This window comes from Zalophus californianus, chromosome 16 (genome assembly GCF_009762305.2).
Source record: "Zalophus californianus isolate mZalCal1 chromosome 16, mZalCal1.pri.v2, whole genome shotgun sequence".
In the NCBI taxonomy this organism is placed as follows: Eukaryota; Metazoa; Chordata; class Mammalia; order Carnivora; family Otariidae; genus Zalophus; species Zalophus californianus.
In genome coordinates this window covers 5,038,516-5,058,180 of record NC_045610.1, presented here as the reverse complement: position 1 = coordinate 5,058,180, position 19,665 = coordinate 5,038,516, and the positions used below count along the sequence as shown (strand labels likewise).

Genomic DNA, 19,665 nt, shown 5'->3' with positions numbered 1-19,665 from the left:
GTCCCACCTGAGGAGACCAGGTAAACTACTCCCAGGTGCTCACCCTCAAGGGAATCTGTCTGGAGCCGAGAGGGGGTTCTCATGTTTTATTCCCCCCATGGAGTCCCGTTGGCTTTATGTCCTCGGCCACTCACTCACGTGAGCTTCTTTCTCCCCGTGGCCACTGCCTACCCTCCCAGCCCAGCCAGCGTCACGTCTGTCCTGGTCTATGGCAAGTGGGTCCTAGCCAATCCCTGTGCATCCTATGGGCTCTCCCAGCCTTCACCTAAGTGCACCTCCCACCCTGCCACTCCTGGCTCAGTGTTCTGGGGGCTCTTCACAGCACTTGAGAGAAAACCGACCTCTTTAACCTGCACCCTTCCAGCATCATCTCTCTGCACTCACACGGGGCCCTGCTGAGCTTCTGGATTCGGGGCCTTCTGACATGCTCCTCTGTCTGCATGAGGCACTGCCCCACGCCTTCTCCACCGGCACTCGCCCTTCATCTTTCGGGGCACCCCCGAAAAGTTCCCTCTGCAGGAAGTTTCTCAAAGCCCTTGGAAAAAAACCCAATTCCCCTTGTTGCACACATCCCCACAGCGGTCCGCGCTTTCCCACAACTCCCTGCTGGGATCACCAGCCTGTGTGTGTGATTATTGTTCGGTCTGTCCACACCACGGGGCAAGGACCGTGTCTGTCCTGTTCACAGTCACATCCTCGGTTATCAGCATAGCGCCTGACACGTAGGAAGGCCTGAATATTTAGTGACTATGTGAAATCCATGGCCCCAGTGATAGGGAGCAGAGTGATGCGTTGAAATACATGTGGAGGGTACGCTGAACTGTACATATTCTCGCTCTGGTGTATGAGGGGACATCCAGGATTTCGGGGAACATTATCTGAGCCAGGTATCTTTCATTGTCAATCAGTGCGAATAAGCTGTAAGGCTTGCATACCATGGTCTTAAGTTTTGTTAATAGTAGAAACCAAGTCCTTTATGGAGACTAGACGGGTTTTGCAAAAGCAAATCAATCCTTGCCACGGTGAGACACACGTCTGATTTCAGAGACCTTGGGAGGAAGCGGTCTTTACAGCTGGGAGTAGAATCCCTCCATTGTCCAGCCCCACTCCCGGGCCAACAACAACGCGCCCCTTATGCCGACCCAGCAGACTGGAGAGAAGGCTGGAGATTCAGTGTGGTGGACGGAGAAAGGTGGATGGGACACTCTCTGGCACAGGGCAGGATTCTCGTTCCCTGTCATCTCTGTCCCCAAACACGTCATCCAGGGGGCATCACTCACACCCACGTTCTGCACGACTGATGATAGGGACAGCTACAAGGTCAACGAGTCTATACAGGAGAACGGCACTCTCAGGATGAAGCCGCACTGAGCAACTGACCAGATGGCTGGCGCCGACAGGCCAGCTCATTCTCCACTCTGTAGGCCAGGCGGGTGCGAGGCCATTCTCTCTGGAACTGGAGCTCAGGAATCACAGCAAGGAGAGGAACGGAGCTTGTGAATTGCCTCTGAGTCCCCATCAGCCTCCACGAGGATGGCCTGGCAAGGAAATGTGAGTGTCCGTGGCCAGGGGAGCCAAGCACCTCTCCGGCCTGTGCCCAGACGGGCTGGGCCTGCTCTTGCCCCCCGGATGGAAACGACTCTGTGGGTTTCCACTGCCTCCAATCCCCCTCTCCTGACACTCTTCTTTTAGATCTGTTCGAGCCCTAATCAGCTCTCCCTCGATCCCGTGGCCCCAGAGGCCAGCTGTGTCTTCGTGCGGGTTTGCCAGTCTCTGCTCGGTCTCTTAGCAGTGAATTCATAATCCCACTTGCAGAGAACAAGCAAGCCCCTCTCTTTGCAAGTCTTCTGAGGACAGATCCCCATATGCTGCCCAGTCCCCTCACTTGGCACCGGAGGCTCTCACTGCTGTCATAATGCTGTCGCTGACCTGGGAGCTGGGGGCCAGCCCAGCAGGATGAAGGCCTTTGGAGCTACCCCTTCTGCAGAAGCCAGCAGGAAAGCCCCTGCTCCCATCCACATGGCCTCACCCCTGCGGCAGTGTGACATTGCAATGAAAAAGGAAGATGAAGTGACTTGATGAAGAGGTCTCTGGGAGACTGGATTCATTTAAACTTGTTTTGTTTCTCATTACTTTTCAGATGAGGCCTCCTGTTCCCCATCTTTGCAAAACCTGGACAAACAGGATTTCAAGCATCGGCTTAACTACCGAATCATGATTTTACAAGTCACCATTCGGTGTCATGGGGGACAAAAACCCAACTCACATAGGCTCATATGTAAAAGCGGGACTTCATTGGCTAACAAAACTGAAGGGTGGAGAGGCAGTTCCCAGCGATAGATGTGGATGGTTCCAGAACCTCAACTGATGGCATCAGGTACCCGCACTCTTTATCTCTGAGCTCAGATCCCCACCCCCTTCAGGGAGGCTTGCTCCTGGTAGCCTCAGCATACACAACATCAGCCCAACACACTCAGCAAAAAAGAAAGCCCCTCTCTAATAGTCCAGCTAGGGTTACCAGTCTCTGCAAATACTGGGGACCCACTTATACTAAAAAAATCATTCCCTGTTGATCTGAAATGCAAAATCTGTACTTTATCTGGAGCACAGGTCCCAGGACTGAAGCTGGCCAGTTTGAAACACATACCCTCCCAGACCCAGGGCGCTGTGGTCAGGAGGATGGGTTATGCCAACTGGCAGGCCAAGGTCACCTCCCTATCTTTGGAAAGGGGGCAGCATGGTCAGCCCTCTGAATATCCATGCCCCGACAGTGGGAGATGGGTCCCCTCCCAAATAACTGGGATGCTAACCCTAGAAGAAGGGGAAAGAAGCCTGCACACGTGAAAACAACCCATGTCCACACAGTGATCCGGAAGGTCCCAGACAATAGTGAAAAGTATAAAACTCCACGGTGGCTTTATGGCACACCATTTTTCACACCGTTCCTTCCTTGCCATGTACACTCCTGTTTGGTTGGCCGAGCAGGTACTAGAATCCCTCCCTATATGAGTTTGCTATCGCCGCCATGGCAATGGGGAGCTTAAGCACCAGACAGCTATTTTCAGACTATAATTCTGGGGGCTGGAAGTCCAAGGTCAAGAAGTTGACAGGGCTGGTTTCTTCCGAGGCCTCTCTCTTGGGTTTGTGGGTGGCTGTCTTCCCGCTGTGTGCGTCCTGTGTCTGTGTCCTAATCTCCTCTTCTTAGAAGGTCACCAGTCATATAGGATTAGGACCCACACTAATGACCTCATTTTAACTTAATTACCTCTTTTAAGACCCTTGCTCCAGTGAAAGGTGAAATAAAATGGAGTCACTTGTGTCAAGGGGTTTGACAAAGGGAGCCAGGAGATCATTAAGGAGGTGGGCCTTAAGCACATCCTCACTGGGTAGAACCCCTGCACCTGGCCAAACCACAAATATGCCAAGGACTCTGCATGATCACCTGCAGCTGGCTATAGTAATGGGCTTTTGCTTAGTGATAGCCTCGGCAACCAATTATGTCTAGCCAACATTTGCTTTCTGCCACCGACACCAATCAAAATTCTTTGTAAACGACCTATGCAAGCATTCCCTCGTATCTTTGGAAACCCAACTGGTGTTCTCTCATGCGACACAATTTGGGCTGCGACCCGAGCCTGTGCCCCCCAAATTACAATTAGGGTCACATGTCAACATATGAATTGGCACGGGGATGCAATTCAGCCTAAAACGCTACCGTCTCCTTCATTTATTTATTTATTTTTAGGTAAGGAATTGGGCAGTGAGGGTGGTCACAACTTGTTCCCAGTCCCAGGGCTGATTCGGCGGTGGAACTCACTAAGGAGCCATGTCCTCTGCCTGGGCTTTATCCCCAACGCGTAGCCAGCCCTTGGCCAGCCTGCATGCTCCCTTCCCGAAAAGCACTCAGCAAATCCACCCTCCTGAGGCCTGCACTCAGCACAGGGCCAGGCACCCAGCAGGTGATGTTCTTGAAATAAGCATTCCTTAAAAGGAATGAAACAGGAAAAAAAAAAAAATCCCTGAAGCATTTTAGGAGATTTAGCTAAAAGGAGAGGAGAACAGGAGCACGTGCTCATGATTTGAAGTGATAAAGACTCCTTAGAACAGCAAAAATGATGAGGCCTATGGATGTGTAAATGAGCCTGGGGAAGACTAATCAGAGGGTAAATTACAAAACAAAAAAGGACCCTAAAACAAGTGAGAGGGGAGAACAGTGAATATTTCAGTGTCTTTTAGTTCATAAGAAATTCATGAGCCACGCGTGTGGAAATTTTGTTGGTTTTGGTGGTGGGAAAGAATTGTAAATATGTATAATATGTAAATACCTTTTATAATAAAAGCCCATGAAGATAAATGAGCCTGTCTGCAGAAAAGCTGGGAGCTGTGTAAGATGCCAGAATTAACTGTCCTCACTAAGAAATTACCATAATGCTTACGGGGCACTGAAAGTTCCTCCCACTCTGGAAAGAAATGCATAAATACTAATCAGAAAATGCACACAGACCCGGCGCCTCTTTCTTTCTCCACAACCCTCCCTCCCCAAATCTCTCTCTCTTTTTTTTTTTTTTTTGTCATGTGAGGAAGGCAGCCTTGATGACCAGGCAGCAAAGACGGACTTACCGGGTTCAAATATGACCTCCTTCCACCACCCACGCCTTATGCTGAAAGTGGACTCCAACCACCTACAAGCTGACCTCAAACTCTCTAACTGATCGCTTTCTCCTTTCCAGCTTCTCTCTCAACTGGGGCAAAAGACCCTGCCGCAAAGCACCCGGTGATGGGAACCGAAGCACCGGTTCAAGCAGTAAGGACTGCCCGGAGCCAGCAAGACCCGGCCCACGACTGACCCCAAGACAATGACCCACCCGACCTGCACGCCCCACCTGCACTGCACCAGAACGCGCACACGCATCCCTGTCCCTCACTTTCCTTATGTAAACCTGGAAGGGTTTTCAGCACTTTGGAGACAGACTTTGAGTCTGGGGTCTTCCCGGCGTCGGCCTCCCTGAAATAAATTCCTTTGTTTCCCCACCACTCCGCTCTCTGCCTTTGGAGTTTGTCAGCGGAGTAGTGACCAAATCTGGTCTGTCTGGGGCCCCCGGAGCCAGGTGCTCTGCGCCCCCGCTACACTGCGATCTTGGCCAAGTCATCCAGCCGCTCTGGGACACGCTCTCCTCGTCTGTGAAATGGGGACACCACACCTTCCTTCCCCACGTTTTGGGGAACTCTAATGGGAGAAGTAGTAAGGCTCATGTAGTGCCACCTCCCTACCCGGCGAGCGGCTGCCAGCGGCCACTCAACACCTGGGGACCAGAGAAACTGGCGCAGGGTAGGTCAGGTCCCAGGGTAAGCAAGGGGCTCAGCTGGTGCGCGCATCCCCGCTCAGGCCCCCGCCGCGCGCCAAGCCCCGCCCCATCTCGACGCCGAGCCCAGTCCGAGCCCCGCCTCCAAGCCATCACCACGCCCTATCCCCGTCCTATCCCCGCCCCACGCCAAGCCACATCCCCCGGTGCCCCGCCCAGTGCCAAGCCCCGCCCCGAGCCGTCGGAGCCCATGGCGCCTGCGGCGGGGCGCTGGGCCCCCGTCCTGTGGCGGGCCTGCAACTGGCTCATGGCCGCGTTCTTCGCGCTGGCGGCCTTGGTGCAGGTCAGCGCCCCGGCCCCGGGCGGCGGGCGGCGGGCGAGGGGCCCGCGGGCTGTGCAGGGCGCCGGGCCTCGAGCTCCGCCCCCGGGCCCGGCGCGCGGTGTAGACTAGCGCGGCCCTTGCCGGCCGCAGGGCGGGCCGTGTACGCGGAGGACAGAGATTGGGGGTTACGCCCCGGGGCCCCCACCCCATGCCCCGGCCGAGACGCAGGTGTCCACGTGACCGCCGGCCCCATCGCCCGAGCCACGTGCTGGGAGGAGCGGAGGAGAGGACGAGCAGATGCAGCCTGGGATGGGGACCCAGCCTGGCTGACGGCCGAGGCCAGGCGGGAGGCAGACAGAATCCCCTGTGGCGCGGGTACCCTCCCAGGTTTGCTTTGGGACCTCCTTCGTAAGAGCTGTCCTTATCTTAAGACTGGAGGCCCTTACAGTACCTTTGTCAGACTTCTGTGCGGTTCTGGACACAGTCGCGTGGCTGTGCTCAGCCAGAAGCCCCCTCGACCACCATGATCTGCTAGACTAGGTCTTTTTCCCATTTTGCATCCTCGCTGCCTAGTGCAGCGTCTGGCATGAAACACATCACTAGGATGGATCCAAGAGCAGACCAAACGGAGGGCTGGAGCACCACAGAATGTCTGCTAATGCCTGATGTTTTGTCATTCCAGGTAAACGATCCAGACGCAGAACTGTGGATGGTGAGTATGAGCTGCTTTCCTCCGTTTCCAGACACTGCGGAACGGCACGAAACACACAGTTTTATCTATTTGGCCCGCTTCCCTGCCTTTTGTACATAAAAACTTAGAAATCAGATCATTTGTAAGCCCTTTTCCCTAAAATATCTGGGGAGAGGGATCAGAGTGGTAATGTAATGTGTGTGTGAGAATTCAGAATCTTACAGAGACATTTAGGGGCCTTTTGGCAGTATTCCCTTTGAATAAAAATGGGCCAACTGAGGACACTTTTCTGAAGACACACAGTACACCTCCTAAAGTCAACTGAGCCCTTCCTCATGAGTTCTTTTTACCCAGAAACTCCAACAAACACTTGACCAGAAAATGGCAGGCTTTGGGTTTGCAGTTCGTCTAATTCAGTGAGTTATGTTTATAAAAAGTAACTAAAGCCCATAAAAATCTACAGAATACATTTAATCAATGCTCTGGTTGAACTATTTGGAGGAGGGGGAGATCATTCTGTACATTTTCTGAAATGTCTGGATTTTGCCCAATTTCTTTGAAAACAGGTACATAAGACTGTGCAATATCACCAATGAGATGATTTTCTGCTTTGGAATAATATTGACTGTGTAAAGATTAGCAACAAATGAAAGCATCTGGATCTGTAATGCAGAATTCTGGTCAGTGTTTTAAGTGCAGTAGAACTCATTCTGACATTGCTTATTGTCCAGATTCACATGCCTTTGCATCGAATCAAATTGCCTCTTCCTCAGCACTCTGGCCCATATCCTGAGTTCCAAATATTATTTCCCTGCAGACAAGTCTCCAATACCCAGCTTAATGTAGAATTTCCAACGCTGACCCCTCCAACACCCCAAACTCCTACAGCGTCTTTCCCTCCTAAACCCCCTCCTCCTCCTGACTCACTCCTTTCTGTCAACAGCAGAATCACCCTCGGGGTCATCCTTGCTCCAAACCACAGGCATCTCTAACATCTCTCGGTTCCTTACCACTGCCTTTGAGATCCTTTCAAAAAATAAAACGAAGAACAAAGCAATCCAGCAAAACCCAAGCTAGGTCTAACTGCTCATCTGTACGGTATGTGTATACTTTACCTCCCACTTCATGCTTAGGTGACATAGCATGAATAATAATAGACACCATGTCCCCACAGACATCCTACCTCCTTGCCAGTTTCACTCTCCATCACCTCCCACGTGGACTCCTGTAGTAGCTTCCTAATTCTTGGAGCTGCCTCTAATCCCCTGCTCTCCTTGAACAATTTCCACATTATCACTTCCAGCTTCAAAAACTTCCCTCATTTCCCAAGATCACTGAGTTACAACTCCCCAAGTTGGCACTCAAGGCCCACCACAGTGTGGCTCCAATCCACCTTCCCACCGTGGTCTTGGAACCCGATCCACCTATAATACTACTGTGTCTTGCCCCTAGAATTCCTGTATGTCCTACCCAAGCTTCAAAGTTCATCTCAAATGCTGTGTCCCTCAAAAACTCCCTCTCCCTCTTTCCGATAGGTTCCAACCATCCTTTCTCTGAACCTTTAATGCTAACACATTCTGCTTTATATTCGAGTTGGTTCTGTACATGCCAGCTCCTAGGAGACCAGGGACCAGTTCTTCCTTCTTCTTGGTGGTCCTCAGGCAACCTAATGCAGAGCCTTCCTATGGCAGCCCTTCCGTATTGACTCTTGAATGAAAGCATGCACAAATGAGCCAATACTAAGTAAACGGTGCCTGACTCATTTTCAAGTCCCTCACTTCATCTTGCTCATGGAGGATGCCTGTATCAGTAGAGTATCCTCACTTAACAAGAAGTCCAGAGGCAGCTGCTTAATGGCCAACAACGTCATCAAAGACCTGGGCTTTCTGGGTTCCTTCTCTGCCACTTCCAGTGTATGGGCAATATATTCTCTCACGTCTACAGAGTGGCTGCTGCAGCTCCAAATGTCAGGCCCAGACCAGTGCATCCCAAGTAGGAAGAAACAAGGCAGGAGCAAAACATTTTTTCCTCCCATGCTTTCTTCCCTGTTATCAGGGAGGAAACGTTATCCAAGAAGCCCTTCAGACATGCTGCTGTTCAGTGTGTGCATACCAATACAGTTTAAGGTCTGGGATTCATCCTGCTTGGTCAGTGTCCCTGCAGAGTGGTTGTTAAGATGCCCTGAGTATCAGCCTTGCCCCTACAAGACTTCTTACATTTTATGGCTGGAGCATGATCACCCCTAGCTGAAGATACTGGGAAAACAAATTGGCTTTTTCTGCTTTTACAATGGCAGGTGGACAAGGGAGAGAGACATGAAGAATGAATGCCACGGGGGGGCACCTGGCTGGCTCAGCCGGTAGAGCCTGCGACTCTTGATTTCAGGGTTGTGAGTCCGAGCCCCATGTTGGGTGTAGAGATTACTTAAAAAATAAAATCTTGGGACGCCTAGGTGGCTTAGTCGGTTAAGCGTCTGCCTTCAGCTCAGGTCATGATCTCAGGGTCCTGGGATCGAGTCCGTCATCAGGCTCCCTGCTCAGCGGAGAGCCTGCTTCTCTCTCTGCTTGTGCGCACTCTCTCTCTCTGACAAATAAATAAATGTATTTTTAAAAATCTTTAAAAACAACAAAAAAAAGAACGCCATGGTACTCAAGAACTATATAGTGAATTAAATATTGTAAATGATACTCTACGTTTAAAAAAATACACCAACATAAAAATAAAAGTCCATTATAAGTGGGTTCTACGGAGTTCATTATTGAGTATGCTGTGTATTAGTTTACCTTGTATACTAGAAACCATTATTTTCAGTCTCTTGGTCCTCAAAAAGAATTTTTTAATCTTATTCGAGATAGAGAAAAGCACTTAAGGATTAAGATGGCACAACTGCCGCGAGAAACCACTGTTTAGTTCAGAGGGTTGTTTTGTTCATATGTTTACAATATAAAGAAATAAGAAGGTCTCAGACCCCTTAATCTGTTAATGACAGATATCTGATACATTTGAGTACACATTTAAAAAAAAAAATAAATCTCTGCCGAACATTTCTTACAGAGAGCACAGGTAAGTGTTGTATGGTGTGCGTGCAACTTCTTTCTCTCTCTCTTCTTCTCTTTCTCAGTGGCTAGTCATGCAGGTTTTCATTAGGGGATAACTATCCCCTTACTGCTCCAAGTATGGACCTCAGAACAACAGCATCCCGTGGGAGCTTGTTAGAAAAGCAGAACTTGGCCCACACCCCAGACATCTAGAATCAGATCTGCATTTTGACAAGCTTTCCAGGCGACTTGTATACACACTGAACTTTGGGAAGCTCCGGTCTTACCCCTCAGTAGCATGAATGCCTTTACCTGTGAGAGACGACCAGACTTGCAAATGTCCATCCTGGCCATCATTAGGGGTGCAGTAGGAGAGATGAACACAGGGTCTGTAATCCAGATGCCCTCTCTCCCCGGGATCAAGACAGACCTGTTTCTGTGGTGAAAACAAACCACTTAACTTAACATACACAGCTCTGACAGCTCCCAAAAAGGGAAGATGTCTGACATGCGCATCACAGTTGATACGGCGAAGCAGCTACGTTTCTTGGAAACTCACCATTCCTCCCGTATACCCACGAGGCCTATCCCACTTGCCCTGTGCCCACAACACACACGCCACAGCAGGTCTGACTACAGTCTGCTTGCTGAGCATGAGGCTTGAAAATGGGGCCTCCACAGGGCCCGCCCGTCTTCCAAACTCAAACAGCTTGTCAGCAGTTTCCAGAATGAAGAGCCCAATCTTGCCTGATGCAGACACTGTCAGTCAACTTTCTGAGGTCTCACCATCTTTCTGTGCTTCCTAGACTCCTCTGAACATCTAAATCGGGCATACTCCCTAACCCCTGTCATCTCCCTCCTTGCTAACAGGTGGTATACATGATACCTGCGCTGCTGAGCCTGCTTGTGGGACTTAACCCTCTTGTCACCGGTATGGACCCTGGATTCTGCATGGACACGCAGCAAACCAGATTTCTGACAATAAGGACAGACTCCTGGGAGAGAAACGGGGCCCTACAGGTCTCCTCGTTTCTGATGACAAGAAGGGTGAATTCTAATCTAGATCACCCTCACCCATCTTCAGGCAGACTTCACAAGGACCTGCGACACCAAGACAGCCTTTTTAGCAGCTCAGAACCCGAGACCACTTACACTGCTGTAGAACAGGGGTTCTGCAGTACAGCCCATGAGAGAGAGGGCCTTGGTCACCATGCTGATTTCTTGCGCCACCACACGAATGGAAAATCAGCAACAGGGCACGAACCTTGTGTCTCTCTAGTCAGTGGCCCTCAGTGTCCAGTACCACTCCCAGTAACCACTTTTTTACTTCGAATCCATTCAACACGTGTGTATACGGCCTGCTACTTGTTTAGGGAAATGGTTTATAATGTCCATACAAATTTCTAGGTTTTTCATTCATACATCTTGCTCTCCCTGACCTTCCGCTGTACCGTCGAAGTACATACAGCAATTTACTGCATGCTTTTATATGTTTTCCCCTGCTGGGCTGTAAGCCCCTTAAGAGTGGGGCTATGTCTAGCCCATCGTTGCCCAAGCCTCCCTGAAATATGGCCAGGAAGATGGTAGGTACTTAATGCTTGTTGAATGTGAATGGATGGCTCTAAGAAAGAGGCTTTAGCATATATTTTCCTGCTTCTTGGAATATATATATATATCTCTCCATCCCAGGTGGGTATACAGGTAAAAAAACATCGCTTAAAATAGCTGGTTTCTATTACCCACAGGCTGCTTACCTCAATGCTGGGCAAAACATAGTGGCTCTGCTTTTTAACGGCCCTAAACTCTAAACAAACCTTAAGTTGGACAGTTTTATACCATAGAACAGTGTCTTATAACCAAAAAAAGTACATTTTATATTGTGTGCTAACATTTTCTTATTAATAGGGACTGTCAGTCCTGATGGGTTACTCTTCACTGTCATGAAAATAGCTTCCCGACCAGTGGGCCGTCAGACTTCTCGGGCCTTAGGAGAAAGACAAGCGGTTCCCAGCTGGGTGGCGAAAACTCTTGTCCCCTGGATGCACGGGCTCCTTGTACAGGTGCCTGGAACTCTTGTCTGCATCTTTAAGGTGTATTAGTTCGGGCTCCATTAGTTGCAGGCAAGGAAGAAACTCAGCTCCAATGGGCTCTGAGCTGAAAAGGAGGCGTACTGGGGTACCTGACTGAGAAAGTCAGGGGTGGTGCTGGCTTCACACGCTGCTGGTGGCTCAGAACTTGAGCTTTCCTGCACCTCGCAGTCCCACCATGTGCCACTCTGACTTCAGTCCTGGGTTCCTCGATGGTAGCCCGGCAGCTCAAAGTTCACTTCTTCGTGATGCTCCATCCAACAGAAGATAGAACCTGCTTCCCAGATAGTTCCGCAGAAGTCTCAGAATTGAGCTGTGGTTCCTGATCTGTCATCTGTTCATCCAGAGCCAAATCACAGTTGCTAAAGGGATAAATGCCAACTCATCAAGCTAAGGTCCAATGGTCTGGGACACATGGCCTGGGTGTGTGGGAAGGGTGGCTCCTCAAGGAAAATAAAGGGTAGTTGTCATAGAAAGGGGACACGTTGGACAACAAAACACTAAACGTCCACCTAAGTTTATTCCAACTGCTTTAACCTCTGTGATGTCCCTCAAAACCAAACTTAAAGAAACCCCAGCTTTTTTTAAGAAGGCTCCACACCCAACGTGGGGCTTGAACTCATGACCCCGAGATCAAGAGCTGCACGCTCTGCTGACTGAGCCAGCCAGATGCCATCCCAGCCTTTTCTGAAGGCTTTACCTGAAAGCAGACTATGGCAGAGCAGATATAAAGAGATCATTTTTCTCTGGGCTGTGGTTCCATGATTAACAGCACGGGAATCTCTAATTTTAGGCAACTTAATTTGGAAGAGTGCCTCTGCAATACACATATTCTTTTGTATCGCGTGGGCTGTCGGCTTGGCCTGCCATCTCTGGCTTCACTCCCAACAGAACATCTTACATGAGGAAGAAGGCAGGTGAGCCGTGACTTTTGCTCCTTGGAAGGGGTGGGGTAGAACTGAGAAATCTGTTCCTCTGTAACCCCGTATCTGCACCACGATGACTCAGCTCCCCCAACTATACCCTGAGGAGCAGGGGAGGTATTAGCTCCTTCATAAGCTGAAGAAGCAGGAAATGAGCCAGGGTTCACACCCAGCACCAGGTACCACGTTCCGCAACCACGGCCAAAGGCAGTCAGCACACGCGTTCTATTACTGTCAGGCAGTTGACCTTGGCTCCTTACAGTGAACAAGCAAGGACGCCATACAGTACTACTCAGTCCAGAATGCTGATCATTCCATCAGCATTCTGATTTAGTTGTGGTTCTGGCCAAAATCTCTACAAGTGTGATCGGCCACCTCAGAGGTCAGTATGTTAAGTCAACCTCTGTCAGCCTTGCCCAGCTACGTCCCATGTCATCTCCTCCCTTTGCCAAGGCCATGTGTTCCTATTTCATCACCTCTTCCTTTGCTTCCTCCCACCTCTGACTCCCTGGCCTCATGCATAGCCCCTTTTCCTTCCTGTCCATCCTATTGCTAACACTAAGATTTAGAGACGTAGAAGGTAATCATCCCTGGCAGGGTGCTACTTTGTTAGAGGCCCTAATCCTTGGGAAACTGGAGAGCAAACCAGATTCGGCCTGCCCATGGGATCATCAACCCAATGGGTTGAATCACTTCCACCAACTTGAGGCCCATGAGTTATGGTGGGCTTCCAGTGGTACCATGGCCAAATATAACTTTTCTACTCTATGTAAAATATGTGTGCTTTTAACACAGAAGCATATACCCACCCCAAAACCATGTCTGACTCATACTACAAATCATTCCTCTCCCCTAAGATGTGACCCAATCTCCTGCAGCAGGTGCTCCATATTTATGGACCTGAGTTCATCCTAACACTGAACACTCCAAAACAGTGTAAAATTGATGCCTGATAATCTGGGATAGTTTTCTTGGTTGTACTATATTCCTTCTAATGACCTGAAATAAGTGATTTATTTGTGTTTTTTGTTTTGCTGGGGTTTTTTGTTCATTTAGAAGCTGAGGAACAGAGATGGAGCTCACATCCGTCTCATAAGATAAAACTTATTTTCATATAAGGCGTTAAGCTATCTGAATAAAAGTAACTTTTGAATCATGGCCAGACTTGAAAATATTCTGTAGATGCTGTGTGTCTTGGGAGAAGGTCATTCAATAATCAGCAGAAGCTAGTGGTCATGGGAGAGAATGGAATGATACACATCTCACTCATAGCTACTTCAAAAATCTGAAATGTGTGTTATTTTATAGGGAGCTGTTTGGTCTGGTGATTATCACAGTATGGATGGGTCTATGTCACAGTTCATCAAAGTAAGTTTTCAACTCATTAGCTAAAATCAGGTGTCTTCAAGGTTGGTCAGATCAGATAGGCAGGAGAAAGTATTGACATCCATATGCAGACAAGAATCTTTTGAAAGAAATCTTTCCTTTTCTCAAGGAAAGCCAATGGTAGTTGAATCAGAGGTTCATGATCACCCACACTTGTCTAAATGCCAGTTTCTGATGTGGCCCAGTGTAATAGGGAGCTGTCAGCCAAAAGGGTGTTCTTTAGGGAGAGGGAAAATGATCTCACAGAGAAGCTTAGAGATTTATGAAAGCATGAAGAGCAAAGAAAATATAAAAGTGTGGGTACATATAGATGAATATTAACTTTATAAAATAGTAGTCATAATGTTTCGTGGGGCTTAAACATGTAAAGAATAAAAATACATGACAACAGTAGCATATAAGAAAATAAACAGAGTGAAAGTGTTCTAAGAACCTTGAAACAGCAAATTAAACCCAAAGAAACAAGAAGAAAATAATCATAAAAGCAGAAACCAATGAAGTGAAAACTCAGCATAAAAAATGGAGGAATCAGAAGGCCAAATACTGGCTTTATAAAATGATTCATAGCTTCGATAAGCCCTGCCAAGACTACAAAGGAAAAATAATAAAAGTGAGAGCAAGGAAGAGGAAGCAAAAATAGAGAATATCAGGAATGAAAAAGAAAATGTTACTACATATCCGATAGATCTTGCAAGAATCACAAAAGGATATCATGAACAACTCCTTGGAAATAAATCTGAAAATGTAGACAAAATGGATAAATTACTTTAAAAATACAAATTAGCAAAACTGACACAAGAAGAAATTCTCCAGAACAGTCCCATAGCTATTAAAGAAACTGAGTCCTCAATTTAAGTTTTTGCTAAAAGAAAACTCTAGACCAGATGGTCTAACTGGAGAACTGTACCTAATATTTAAGGGAAAAATAATGCCAACCTTTAACAAACACTTCCAGAGAACAGAAAAAGAAGAAACACTTTACAATTCATGTTATGAGGACAGAATAATCTTGATACCAAAACTTGATAAGAACATTTAAAGGGGGTGGGGCAAAGAAATTACACAGCAGTCTCCTTTATGACTACAGATTGAAAAATCCTAAACAAAGCATTAGGGAATCATATCCTGCAATATATAACCCAACCACCAAGTTAGAGTTTATTCTAGGAACACAGTTTAACATTCAAAAACCAACCAATGTTTTCTATCACATTAACAGAATAAAGGAAAAAATAAACCATCTTCTCAATCTGTTCAGAAAGAGCATTTGGTAAGATTCATCATCTGTTCACAAGAGCTGTTGGTAAACAGGTGTAGAAAGGAACTGAACCTGATAAGTGGTATCAGCACCAAAGCTTGAGACTCAGTGGTGAGCAGCTGAAAACTTTCCTTCTGAGATCAGGATTGAGAAGGGATTAGCTACCACTGCCACTTCTGCTCAACACTGCTCTAGCTAGGATCGTAGCCAGTCCAATAAGGCAAGAAAAAGAAATAAGAGGCACAACAATCGGAAAAGAAAAACGTTCATGATCCATGGCGACAAAAAAAAAATCAAACAGAATCTAAAAAGTTAGTAGAGTGAGTGAGTTTAGCATGATTGCTGCACACCAGGTGAACGTACTGAAACCAACTGCATTTTTATCAACAAGTAACAGAAAATGATAAAAACAAAAAGTTAAACATAAATTAATAACCTCAAGAAATCAACTCCCTAGGAGTAAATCTAGAAAGAGGCAAAATCTCTATAAATAAGACTGTAAGACACTATAGGAGAAATTAAAGACCAAAATAAGTAGAGGGATAGATAAACTAATGAAAGAGTAGAATCTAGGAACAGGTCCACACACAAGCAGACCCTTGACTTATGACAGAGCCACGTAGCACTGCAGCTGCAGCAAAGAAAGGCAGACTTCTCAACACATAGTACTGGATCAATGGAAACTCATACGGACGAACTTTCCCCAGCTAACTTTCATAAACCTCAATTCCAGGTGGATTACAGCTCTAAAGTGAGAAGCAGAACAGTTAAGACTTTTAGAGAAGATGACCCCAAATCTCCAAGACCTTGGGAAGAAAAGCTTTCTTAAACATGACACAGAAATCATTAGGAAAAGATCAATTTTAACACTGCCTAATTAATCGGTGACTTCAGTTCCTCAAAAGACATCATTATGTGAGTGGGAAAAGCTATTTGCAATACACCCAAACAACAAAGATTTGCATTAAGAATGAAGAACTCCTGGGGACGCCTGGGTGGCTAAGTCGGTTGAGTGTCTGAGACTCTTTATTTCAGCTTAGGTCTTGATCTCGGGGTGGTGCGTTTGAGCCCCATGTTGGGCTCCATGCTGGGCATGGAGTCTACTTAAAAAAAAAAAAAAATGTGCTCACCAAATTCAATCTTTGTACTTGTTTCCAAAGCAACCCATTATTTTTATTGGATTTTTATGGTTAATAATTCCTGTATGTCTTTATAGGAATCCGGTTGGTGGAAGAATTCAGCTGGCCACTGCCATTGCAATCGCTCTCCTCCCATTTATCTCTTGGACCTACATCTACATAAACAAGGAGATGCGATCCTCCTGGCCAACTCACTGCAAGACAGTAATTTAAATGAAGTCAAGAATCCTCTTCTTCAAATGAGTATTGTCAGTCAATTGTTTATAAATGTGGTTGTAACAAGCCAATTTCCTAGGAGTTTATTTTAAAGGTAATTTGAGCTAATTTTAGAGGTGATAAAAAAAAAAATCCTAAGAACTTTGTGAGGATGCCTACAACACAGCATGAGATTGCATGGGCCTGGTAAGAGATGGGGGTCTGACATTCAGTTGTCACAGTGTAGTAGAAAAGGCAGCAGAACGCAAGTTCCAAAATGTGAATTCTAACTCAACTTATCACTACCTATATGCCTTGGGCAAATATATGAACCTCCTGGTGGATGTCTTCATCTGTAAAATAGGATTAATACCAGATCTCCTACTCACTTGTACAGTTGCAAGGATTGAACTGGAGAATATGAGAGCACTCCAGAAATACCAAATGCTTATAAGGGGCTACACATGATTAAAGCAGAGGAAAGCAGGGTTTGGGTGATAGGATAGACACAGAGGTTCAAGAACGGGCTGTGCCCCTGCACTGAACTCACTGTATGGGACCAGGGCAGCACCATGAACTAAATGGGGATGCCAAATGAACGAGTGTGTCTTAGAGAGAGAGGAGAGTTAGGTAGAATAAAGGAATTCGGGACCAAAAGGAAAGAGGCAATATTAAATGCATTGTAAATAAAAAATAAGACCAAAATCTGTACACATTTTTTAAAAAAATGAATGTCAAAGGTCACCCAGGGGAGAAGACCGTGCTTTCCAACGTGGTAACTATAGTACCATAACCATGATGCATACGCACACACACAACATGGGAACATCACTATGGTGCGCGTACATATATCATAACATAACATAACATAACCGTAACATGTTGCATTGAGCACCTGAAATGTGGCCAGATTGAGGAAGTAAAATTCTTTTTTCATTTTAATTTTAAAACATGTCAATTCAATTATTAGAAAACTTATAAATGTGTTTGGAACGCTTGTGTTTGGAACAATTGGATATGTGAATCTACTTCTTTAACTGCAGGTTTTATATCTAAATATAGATCAAGTATTTCGAGTGAAAATGTAATGTCAATGGATGGGTTATTAAATATAAAATACATCCTGGATTTTAAAGACACAGTACAAAAAGAATGTAAAATATTCTTATATTGATTACATGTTGAAATGATATTTTAGATATGAGGTTAGATATTTTAGAATTGAGTTTAATATAAAATATATCATTAAAATTGTTATGTTTCTATTTACTTTGTAAAATGTGACTGCTTTCAAATACTTCTGTGGCTCACATCGTATTTTTGTTGGATGGCGATTTTTTTACATCTACTAGCATCAAACACTGGAGTCAAGATTCCATTTCATGAGATTTAGGAAGTATTTCACTCAAAAAATATTCATATATATATATATATATATATATATCAGGAGAGGGGAATAAGTCAGGCCATTTGTCTATTTTTACAGCCTTTAATACAATATTACATATTCTACAAATATTTGTTAAAGGAGGTATGTATGGTTTTTGTTTTACACAATGGCCACTGGACAGGCAACATTCTCTGTTAAGATTGAGAGGAAGGAAAAGGAGAAAAAAACATCTAGTCGATATTAAAACAAATAACATGAAATTTATTTTAAGGGTCAATAAAATACATATAAAGGATTCCGGTGCTTCAGTATACACTTAGCTTGCATGATGCTTCTGGTTTTTATATCTCTTTTAATGTAACTACTAAAATCACATAGGAAAAAATGGACTCATTTGCAAATTCCATCTAGGATCTACCTATCCTCCATGTAATGCTTGATTCTGTGCTTAAAAGACAGAAATGTTGCAATTTAAAAAAAAATAGTGATGTTCAATATATCCTTTCACCCCATCTGCACCTCCAGTATCACACTATGAATTCTGTGATGACACGCAATTCCCTTTATGTATCTATGAGCACGGCCTCCTGAAAGGAGTCTTTATTACTGAGATTGTTGTAGACTCCAGTTCTCAACTGAATTTCAGGAAGCTCGATGTCTCTATTATCCAAACCTCTGCCTTCCCACCCATCTTTTTTCTTCCCTCTGGTGGGATCTCCATCAGCCTCTCATTACCGCTGCCGGGACTGAGACACAGATCTAATCACAGCTTCCCTGCTGTCTGACAAGCCCAGTTCTAAGTGTGGGCTCATCACTCAAGGCTCTTCACGACACAGGCCTGTCGGCTCTTGTGCTACGTCTTGCCATAACCCCAGGCACCTTTCGGTGAAGCTTCACAGCGTTACTCCCCACTCCTCAATTCAGCATGCCCTTTCACCTCTGCTGATGCTATTCTGCCCACCTGTCGAAACCATTTTCCTCCTCCTTCAAGTCATTCCTCATCTCGTTAAACAAATTTAAACACCCCTCCACATTCCCAGGCCTTTCTTCCACATTTGGTATCTATGGATGGTAAGGCCGGCGAATGCAGGGAGCACGTGACAGTCGCCTCTCCCGTGGGCTGAATCATGGCCCTCGGGGACACCCAGGTCCTGGTCCCCAGAACCCAGGACCGTTACCTTGCATCACAAAACAGACTTTGCAGATACGATAGAGTTAAAGGTCTTGAGATGGGGAGGTAAGCCTGGAGGTAATCACAGCTGTCCTGATAAGGCAAGCAGAGGGAGGTTTGAAGAGGCCGCCTTGCTGGCTCTGAAGATGGAGGAAGGGGCCTTGAGCCAGGAATGGAAGGCTGGAAGCGGGCTCTAGAAACTGGGAAGGGCAAGGAAGCAGATTCTGCCTCAGAGCCCCCTGAGGCGGGACAACACCTTGAGCTCAGCCCAGGGAAAATGGTTCAGACTTCTGGCCTCCCGAACTGTGAGAGCATGTACATGCTGTCTGAAGTCACCAACGTAGTGGTGGATTGGCCGAGCAGCCGCAGAGCACAAACACACCTCAGTACTCCCAGAGCCTGGGCACTCGGCAGGCACGCTGACGCTGACGAGTACTGCTTTTTTCTCTCCCGATGTTTTTAGGCCCTGAGTCAAACTTTCTCTACATTTCAACAGTCCCTTTACTATCCAGTAAGTGTTGCCACAAATAAGACTTAGCACATAGGACAACCGAATTAACGTGTCCCATTTGTCTAGAAAGGGAGTCAAGAGTAAATTCATCTACCCACTGTGGTCTCTAGCTGCTGGACACGAGCTGCTGCCCAAAGAGACATCAGTGGGCACGCAGCCGCACTGGCCCTTGGTCTTGCTTTGCTCAAGAGTCACAAGGCCACCGCGTGACTTCTCGGGAGGCCCCTCTCATGGCCTCACGTGGGAGAGAC

At 46.6% G+C, this 19,665-nt stretch overlaps 1 protein-coding gene across 1 annotated transcript; it reads left to right on the top strand.

Moving 5' to 3' along the window:
* Positions 1-5,523: 5,523 nt before the first annotated feature.
* On the top strand, positions 5,524-17,639 carry TMEM220 (transmembrane protein 220). Its single transcript, XM_027568519.2, has 6 exons — positions 5,524-5,646; positions 6,308-6,337; positions 10,225-10,285; positions 12,235-12,358; positions 13,673-13,732; positions 16,225-17,639. The coding sequence occupies exons 1-6, from the start codon at positions 5,554-5,556 to the stop codon at positions 16,358-16,360; spliced, it is 504 nt and encodes a 167-aa protein (XP_027424320.1). The 5' UTR covers positions 5,524-5,553; the 3' UTR covers positions 16,361-17,639.
* The last annotated feature ends 2,026 nt before the right edge of the window (positions 17,640-19,665 follow it).